General features: G+C 41.9%; 1 protein-coding gene across 1 annotated transcript in view; it reads left to right on the top strand.

Moving 5' to 3' along the window:
* Positions 1 to 7508, top strand: part of cdk7 (cyclin-dependent kinase 7) — a 34474-nt gene extending 26966 nt beyond the window's left edge. The window contains exon 12 of the mRNA XM_084322379.1: positions 7011 to 7508. Coding sequence (XP_084178505.1) covers positions 7011 to 7039 — 29 coding nt within the window. The 3' untranslated portion in view covers positions 7040 to 7508. The remainder of the gene's footprint in view (positions 1 to 7010) is intronic.
* Positions 7509 to 9478: the final 1970 nt, after the last annotated feature.

Consider the following 9478-nt stretch of genomic DNA (forward strand, 5'->3'; position numbering starts at 1 on the left):
GGTGGATCTTTTTATACGTGGTGGTTTGTTATTCCAAATAAATTTGTATGTGGAGGAGTGTAATCTTTTCCAGTAACCCTCTGGAGGGGGTAACGGTAGCATTGAACAGAAGAAGTTGATTTTAGGTAGTACATCCATCTTAACTATTGATATCCGTGCTTGTACTGTGTTCTTAAGTTTTGTCCATCTATCAAGGTCGTCTTTGATTTTGTTTTGGATTTTTGTGTAGTTGTGCTTCACCGTTTGTCTTATGGTAGGGAATATTTCCACTCCCAAGCATCTGAAATGTTTTACCATCGGTATCTGTCCTGGGAGGGTTGTATCTTTTTTTGCAGGGGTGTTAAGTGGAAGGAAAGCCGACTTCGGCCAATTTATCTTAAATCCCGATAAATCACCAAAGTCCTCAATCAACTTGAGCAGATGAGGCAATGTGGTGTTGGGGTTTTTCATGAACAATATTACATCGTCCGCATATAAACAAATTTTTTGTTGTGTGCCCTTGATTACGATAGGTTCTATGGATTGGGATTGTCTTATATATTGTGCTAACGGCTCTAATGATAGATTGAACAGACCGGGACTAAGAGGGCAACCTTGTCTGGCTGAGCGCGATACCGGAAAGATATCGGAGATGATTGTGCCTGTTATAATCATGGCCGATGGGTCTTTGTATAATACTTTAATCATATCGATGAATCCTTTTCCTAACCCCATCCTTTCTAGCACTGCCCACAGATACGACCATTCCAGCCTGTCAAAGGCCTTCATAGCATCCAGGGACAGTATCGCCTTAGGTATGGTATCCTCTTTGTCGGCATCAAGTACGTGCAGTATACGTCTTATGTTCTCAGTGATCAGGCGGCCTCCTATGAAGCCAGTTTGGTCCGGGTGAACTAAAGACGTCATATGCTTTTGTAATCTGATGGCTAATACCTTAGAGTACAGTTTGATATCTGTTCCGAGGAGGCTTACAGGTCTATAACTACCGCACTCGTTGGGGTCTTTGTCTTTTTTAAGGAGGACTGTTATGAGTGCAATATTGTCGGTTTTATGGAAGTTCCCCTCTTTGACTGAGTATAAGATCATATTTAGTAATAAGGGGCCAATTATGTCCCAACAAGAAAGGTACATTTCTGATGGGAAACCGTCTCTTCCTGGAGCCTTACCACTTTTCATTGCGGTTATGGCCATCTTGAGTTCCTCTAGTGTGATCGGTATTTCTAACTGTTTAGCGTCATCCTCTGAGAGTTTAGGGAGAATAATTTGATTAAGAAATGTGTCCATTTTGTTTTGATCGAAGGTCATTTCTGATTTATATAAATCGGAGTAGAATACTTTGAATGTATCGTTTATTTTTACCGGATCTGTTACAAGTACTTGTTGTGCTCTAATGGTAGTTATATCTGCAAATGTTGCATTAATTCTTAATCGCATGGCTAATAGGTGGCTGGGTTTGGAACCATGGGAGTACTGCTGTTGTCTTGTGCTGCGTATTTGTATTTCCGATTGTTGTCTGTATATGTCATTGATCTCTATTTTTAGTACGTTAACTTGATTTTCTAGTCGAGTTGAGTTGTTGTATTTCAGAGAATTAAATAACGTTGAGTAAAGCGTTTCCAGCTCATCCAGTTTTGTGTTTTGATTCTTGCGCATTTTGGAGGAAAAGCTATCCGTGAAGTCTTTGATCATTCCCTTTACCGACATCCATATTATTCTGGGGTCTTGCACCGAGTTTACATTCTCCCGTTGGAATACTATAAGAGCTTCTTTGAGTTGTGTAATGAATTCCTTGTTGTTAAGCAGCAACGAGTTAAATCGCCATCTTGGGGCTCGGGAGGATAGTATACCAAATGTACCTTTAAGAAGTAAATAACAGTGATCTGATAGTGCGTTGGGTATCATTTCCACTTCATAATTATCAAATAGTTTCTGTGATGCAAAGACATAATCTATTCTGGATAGTGTCTTATGTCTCGCAGATCGACAAGAGTACTTTCGGGTCGTGGGGTTAAGTAACCGCCATAAGTCCTTTACACCTGTAATCTTTGACCAATCCTTTAATGCCTTCGATGAATTCTTTTGTTCGCTGGAAAAGGCGAGGTAAGATTTGTCTATCCTTGGGTTCCAGATGGCATTAAAATCCGCTCCTATTATAAATGAGTAATCGGGAATGTCTAACATTGCATTGGTTAGTGTAGTGAAGAAATCTTCTTCGTACAAATTTGGGGCGTATACCGCTATCAACGCTATTTTCCTGTTCTTATGTTCAATCTTAGCTATAGTTATCCGACCTTCTACATCAGACCATACTCCCTTTAGTACAATATTCAACTTACGTTTAACGACTATTGCTACACCCCGAGTTCTCGTACCAATAGAGGAGTGACTGATATTATGGTATATGTTGTCCGCTAATTTACCTATGTCTTTCCCTAGAATGTGTGTTTCGCTTAGCAGAGCAATGTCCACATGTTCTTTTTTCATCAGTGTGAGCACGCTTTTGCGTTTAAGTTGGTTATTTATTCCCCCGGTGTTCCATATCATTATATTCAAACTAGCCATAGTCTATACATGTTGCATTGTAATTTTTGGTAATGCTTCTAGAGTGCGAGGCAATACTAGATATACATCCCACTAGTGAGGTCCCGTTGAGAGCCGAGCTTAAAAACATACATATATACAAATAAAAATCCCCTACCCTTCCCTCCCACCGAGAGTCGTACAGGATTGTGTTCCATGAACACAACCTTTGCGTATGACTCTCTCCCTTGCACCACCGGATATCCCAGAATGATCCAATTATCCTTAACATTCCTATGTATACCATAGGATCTAACACTCTAAATTCTACCATAAGTAGAATGTCGACTGTGGCTTGGCCACTTACCCGTAAAAAATAAATAAATAAAAATTTAAATGAGATAAACTAAAAATAAAGACCAAAAATAAGCTTCAATTGTCATGCCTTAATCACTTACATTTTATATGAACTTGTAATTTATAGTAATTTATAGTAACCCATGAATAATATGAAGGTATTGAACTGAAGAGAGAGCCTCAATAAATCAGAGAGAGCGGATGAAAAAGAAAGAAAAAAAAAAAAAAAAAAAAAAAAAACAACAAGTAAAAGGAAGAGAACATTAACTTAGATCTTAAAAGAGCATTGCTATGCTTAAACATCTAAAGTATTAATTGGAGAAGTAGTGAAATTATTTCCCATTAATAAAAAAACAATTTTTAAATACGTATATGCAGCATTTCCCCCGACCGGGGTGGGCGATGATCGTTGTGTAGAGTGATCTTTCAGCCGGCCGGCTATGATGGCTCTGTGGTTTTGCATCTAGATAGCTGTTGATTATTCCCCCGAGGGGCTTCTGGTAGAATGAATGACCACGTATTGCTGATATTCCAGAATGCTCCATATATCAAAGAATGCTTCGATGTTCTAGATTATTCCAATATGTCATTTTTACATTGTCTGAATGTTCCAGTATGTTCTGGAGTGTTCCAATCTTAAATCCAATATGTCCGCAATAATATACACGTCGGGGAAAGCATTCAAAAACTCTGAGCACGTAGGTCTCTCTGTCCCAAATCCTTGATATAGTACAACCTGAATATTAAAGGTTGTACTATATGGTGACCTTGCATAACTGAGATTTAAAAGGCCATTTATACACTAATCAGCTCCTGTTCAGACAGGAATTTGGCTGCCTCTTCAGGCGATTTGAGGAGAACTTTTGCTCCTTGTTTGTCGACGGCGCGAAGTATTGCAGGGTATATTAGTAGGGGTCTGTGTTTCCCCAGGTATAGTTGAGACATCACCGTCTTGAACTTGGCACGCAGTTCCACTACATCACGACAATAATCTTCAAAGCAGTGTATTGGTACCTCCATGTGTTTCAGATTGCCTTTCATCTTGCGAATTCCACGCATAATCATTTCTTTTATTCTGACTTGGCGCAGTACAACTAATATCACTCTGGGCTTAGCGTTGCTGTCACTGGAGCGGGGTCCCAATCTGAAGCACTCATCCACCTCCGGTATTTTAGGAAGGATTCCTGTTCCCAAGATTTTCTGTAATTCTGTGGCAAACTCTTCAGGGTTTTCACATCTCACTGATTCGTCCAGACCGACAATGCGAATATTCAGCCTGCGTTTTTGATATTCCATCTCGAATATTTTGGCTTTCTGTTCTTTATTGATTCGCGTGAGCTCCTCCGTTATTTCGCTGAGCTCCGTCTTGATTTCATTGTAGTTCCCCTTCATCTCGGCAGTTAGGTTAACTGTGTTAGCCTCTACTTCCTTGTAGATGTGAGTGAATTTGATTTCGTGGGCTTCCACTACTTTCTCCAGAGCCTCGGTGCGTTTATTCTGTGCGTCGGCGTCCGCTCTCAGCTCATCAATTTTGCCTTCAATAGATTCTTTAATAGCATCTACTTTTTGAGTTATTATCTTCTGTGATTCTGTGATCATTTCCTCCATTCTCTTCTCTGTGATCATTACCTCCATTCTCTTCTCCATTGTCTTCCCCATTTCCTCCATTTTCCGGATGATATGATCGGTATCTGCGGAGGTCTTTGATGGGGTTGAACTTGAAGCGGCCTCTGTCGAGTCAATACTTTCTGCTGTCCGCTGTACGTATCCTGGGTCCTGCTGCGGGACCTCTTCGACTAGTTTTTGGTCTTTCCTTGGGTCTTTCCTTGGTGGCATCTCGATTCTTTTGGTCAATATAGTTAGTTGATAGTCTCAGTTGATATATGCGTCAAGTTTTAAACGCATTAATGATATATAATTATGATTTTAAAATGAAAAAAAAAATAACGGGTGAGCAGCTGTGTCACATGCGACCTACTCCATTCTATAGCTAAACCGGAAGTTTAGAGGCCGATTTTGGAACTGGCTGGCAATTTATGTTTCCGAACACTCCACACATTCCTAGCTTACATACTACACATTATGTAGTTCTAAAGAAGTACATTTTAGACTACTGGACACTGAACATGGTCAGGGTCATGTACACTAACGTTATAGTATATCGGGACTGCCGCTTGCATGAACCCGCTAATTAAAAAGGGCGTTGGCAGCACATTTAACTGCAGTTGGAAATTCAGGAAAAGTGAAGGACACAGTGTTTTGGAGGGCTGTGGAAGGCTGTATTTTACTGGAGTAGGACCTTTGTGTTATTGGGAGGTTCAAAGATTTTGCAGCTCCTCCTGTGGTTTGGAAACTATTTGGGTCGACTGTATTCTGCGCTGGAGAGAGATTCCCAAACACTCGGATGGGAGGTTACAGTGTTTTGCAGATGTCTTCTAGGTTATAGTTCTAGCTGTTACCAAGAATGTTCAATAAACTACTGAAAATGGCTTAGCAGAGTCCCGACACCTTTGCCCTCGTTGAGAATGCAAGGATCTATGAACTTCCCCATCCCCCTCACATCTTCCCCCCCAAGCCTGTTCACTTTCTCTTCTTCCACCAAACCGGTTTGCCAAATATGCATTTCACCCAAACACAACACTTCTTGGGTCACACAATCTTTTTTTTTTTTTTGATCCACTTTTTCTCCCATTTTTTCTATATTTTCTCCCATCCCAATTTCGTATCATCCAATTCAACCCTCCCCTGTCACGAACGCTGTTTCTTGCCTCCCACAAGCCGGCTGCAATGTGGACTAAGTCATACATAGCACAAGTCCCCTCCGGTACTTGAGGTAACAGCAGTCGCATCTTTTCACCTGCGCAGCTCGATCTCTCAGTGTCGAGGAGTAACGCGTGGGAGGCTCACGCTGCCCCCGACACTTCCTGATTCTACTGCGCAGGCGCACCAACCGACTTGTAGGAGTCGCTTGTTCACAACGTTCGATCCCCACCCTTCAGTTTTCCCTCCCCGTAATACGGCCAATGTGTATTACTGCGGACGACCAGCTAAACTGAAAACAATGTGGAGAGCTGGATTCGAACACGCGAATCCTAGCGTCTCCACACTGGTGGCGAGTGCCTTGCCCACTACACCACCTAGCCGCCCTTGGGTCACACAATCTTGTTATAACTAAGCGATTTGCTATATTTCTGTGAGTAGATCACGAGATGTATCAATTTATAATAAAAATTTCACGTTAGCATTTCGTGTTAGCAGTTTGCATTTCCCGGATGACTGTGTGGCCAGCCAGGCGATAAGATAAGATATTCCTTTATTGATCCCCTTGGGGAAATTCAGTTCTATTTTCCCTACAATAAATAGTTACAATATATAATCTAAATCTAATATATAATCTAAAAAAAGCTAAATGCTAAATATATGCAATATATAATCTTAATCTAATATATAATCTAAAAAAACGAAATGCTAAATATATGCAATATATAATCTAAATCTAAGACATTGCAATAGCGTCCATGATGGGTTCCCATGATTAGTTGCGTCACAGGTTTTGAGGAGGTACAGAGAAGCTCCTCCCCCTCCAGTGGAAGGAGGTAAAAAGGGCGCTCTGGTGACCAGTTCTGCACAAATAACAATCTGTATAGTCAAGGTCATGCCTCAAAAAAGAGTTAAAGAACACGCTAACATTTTGGGAAATGCTCTTACCGTCTTCTCCAGAGTGAGACGAGATGGATACCAATTTCCTCTGTGCGTCCAGTATAGGAAGCTATCCGGCTGCAAGCTAGCCTAGCTTAGCACAAATGAAATGAATGGTAGTGGATATGTAGTAGCTAGCCTAGCGTAAAACCCCCGGGAGAGGTGTTTTTGGCCAATTCCTAGGTGAGCCACTCCGCATCCTCTTCTATTCATTTGTGCTAAGCTATTGCAGCAGGATTGCGTTCTACTGAACAGTACACAGAGAGGACATTGGTAATGTATCCATCTTCTTGTCTCACTCTGGAGAATACTGTAAGTGCATTTCCCATTATGTTGGTGGGTTCCTTTTTTTTTATTGTAGAGAGGACCTTTTTAACAGATGTTGTTTTCTGTGCCAACTTTTCTTTTTCCCCTCTTTTCTTTCTTTCCCCCAGGTGTGATGAAGAAGAAGCTGGTTTTCTGATCAGGTGGGATTTTGTCCCAACAGAGACCCCTGACCTCGGAGACCCTAATCCTAACCGAAGTGACACGTGCAGCATGCTCCCTAACAGAAGGCAGGCACTGTAGTGGGAAAGGATTGGCCAAGCCGCTGAAACAGTGTTGGATGTTGTTAACTTTGTGAGGACTTAGAGGGTATACAGTAGTAGTCATGTGATTTGGTGTTTGCGGCTAAGGGCAGCTTCAACCCCTTTTATTGTGATCGGGTATCCAATGTGCTGCTTTGTCGAGCAAACAAAGCCACAAGGAGGCCCTCTCTGTGGTTGGGAACAGCGGCTCTGGTAATTCCTCATTGTAATGAGGATGACCGACCTCTGAGAGCCTATTTATGTGACTAAAAGAGAACCACCAAACTTGGAACACTTGATTTTTGATTTTTCATTGTTTTCTTTTGTATTTGTATGTGGTGGTCAATAAAATAATGCTGAGAGATATTCGGTTATTTTGTGATTCATTTTTTCTCCTGTTAACCCTTTCACTGCGACAATTCACAGGTTAACGCTTTCACTGCCACACAACAGCCGGTCGCCGTCGGTTGTGTGATAGTAAAGGGTTAACCTTCTGCCGTGTGGCAGTGAAAGGGTTAAACAAGTTTGTGAGATTAAAATGTAATGACTACTTTGAGACAACATTACAGTGTAAAACATTAACCCTTCGGGGAAATACGAATCCTAATATGGAGTGAAGCATAGTTCTGTGTTTTTGAGGTGCTTTCGCCGTCTCATCTAGAATATTCCATCCACGTTATCATGTAGCTAACAATGTAGCTAACAACATCGCCGATCCTTTTTGAGACTAAACTATCCGCTCTTGGTGGTCACTCTTGTGTTGATGTTAGTTTTGTTTCATCAACAAATGAGAGGCAGAACACACAGTGAATGTATCCGTTTTGTTTATTACACTTTGCTGAAAAATAAGTGCTGCATTGGGTAAATATGCATTTAAAGATGGCGGCGCCTTGTTGACATTTTCTTTGCAGGAAGTGTATTGGCACATTCAAGTTCTGATTGGTTGAAAATTGCCTTCATGTTCGCCACCTACTGCTTTGGCAGTGTACTACATCACTGTGCTCAGGTTGCAAAACGTATGTCTCACTCGGCTACCGCTACGTTGCGACCTGGAAAAGCGAAACTCCTCTGAAAACGAAACAAAGGTGTAACCGCAGCCTAATGCAACAGAGAAACACAGCTATGCAGTCTACAGAATACAGTCCCACTTCAGGTTGCTAGGAATAGGTCCGTCACACGTCCTTCTCTGTCCGTCCAAAGTGTGTAGACATAAATATGCTCCCTGTCTATTTGATATGTAGCGGACAGAAAGACTGGTGTGTGTTTTTGTTTTACTGTGTGTGTGTGTGGCAGAAGATTCCCCCCGGGCAGACAGGGTGACCCTGTGCTACCAGCAGCAGTAAGAGGTTTCTTCCTCCCCCGGCCTTGACGCTACTCTGATTTGACCCAGTGCAGGCTGACGTGTCTGATAGCTCCTGCTGTGGCAGCTCCTGCTGCTGCCCTTTTGGTTCCCCTGTCGCACGGAGTCGGATCACTAGGTGCTGCTGGGGAAGGAGAGGAGAGGAGAGGAGAGGGTCAAGTCAAAAGTCAAGAGTCAAGAGTTTTATTTGTCACGGCATACAAGTATACAATGAAATGCGGGTGGTCTTGCCCGCAACGATGTGCAATACAGTAGTAACAACATATAATATAATCCAATAAAACACTTGTTTATATGAGGATATGGAATTCTAATCCTACCCTGGATGATATTTAGAAGTAATCACGAATGGTAAAGTGTGATATACTGATTGACCTTGATTATTCAATGCAAAACAAAACAAAATCCAGTTAAAATGGCTGAACAGCAGTGGTCGAGGTTGGTACAGGCTCTCCCCGAGTTCAGAGTCTGGCTTTGTTGAGTGATTCATATCTATTTATATGAAAGGGGACAATGACTGGCAGCAGTGGGTGAGGAGGTTTGTGTGTGTGTGTCAGATGACCGCGTTGGCAGACTCTGAGCACTACAGACACGACTACAAAGGGCCACAGTGGCAGCCTTATCAGCGCCTCGTGCTGATATGCATGTCATTCAACACCTAGTTGCCCACATACTGTTACAAAGCATGAGCATTGGCCATTGTTTGAGAAAGTGCTGCTTGCTCATAAGTCTGATTCAACTGCGGGCTGCATGTGTAAAGTAGCTGGTTGGGTGAGTATGATAAGATCATGTGAATATTAGCAGTTTCTCAGTTAGCCCTCCACATTCAAACATTGCCCTTCACAAGATGTCCTACTGATCATCAAGTCATTGCAAGGTCAACGGAAAGAGAATGCTGAATTATTTAACAGTCAAGTCCCAATAGAGTATAACTTTAAGATGTAGCCGTTTATAAATGCATTGGGACAGTCAGGTC

The sequence above is a fragment of the Notolepis coatsorum genome (genome assembly GCF_963971535.1).
Source record: "Notolepis coatsorum genome assembly, chromosome: 10".
NCBI lineage: Eukaryota > Metazoa > Chordata > Actinopteri > Aulopiformes > Paralepididae > Notolepis > Notolepis coatsorum.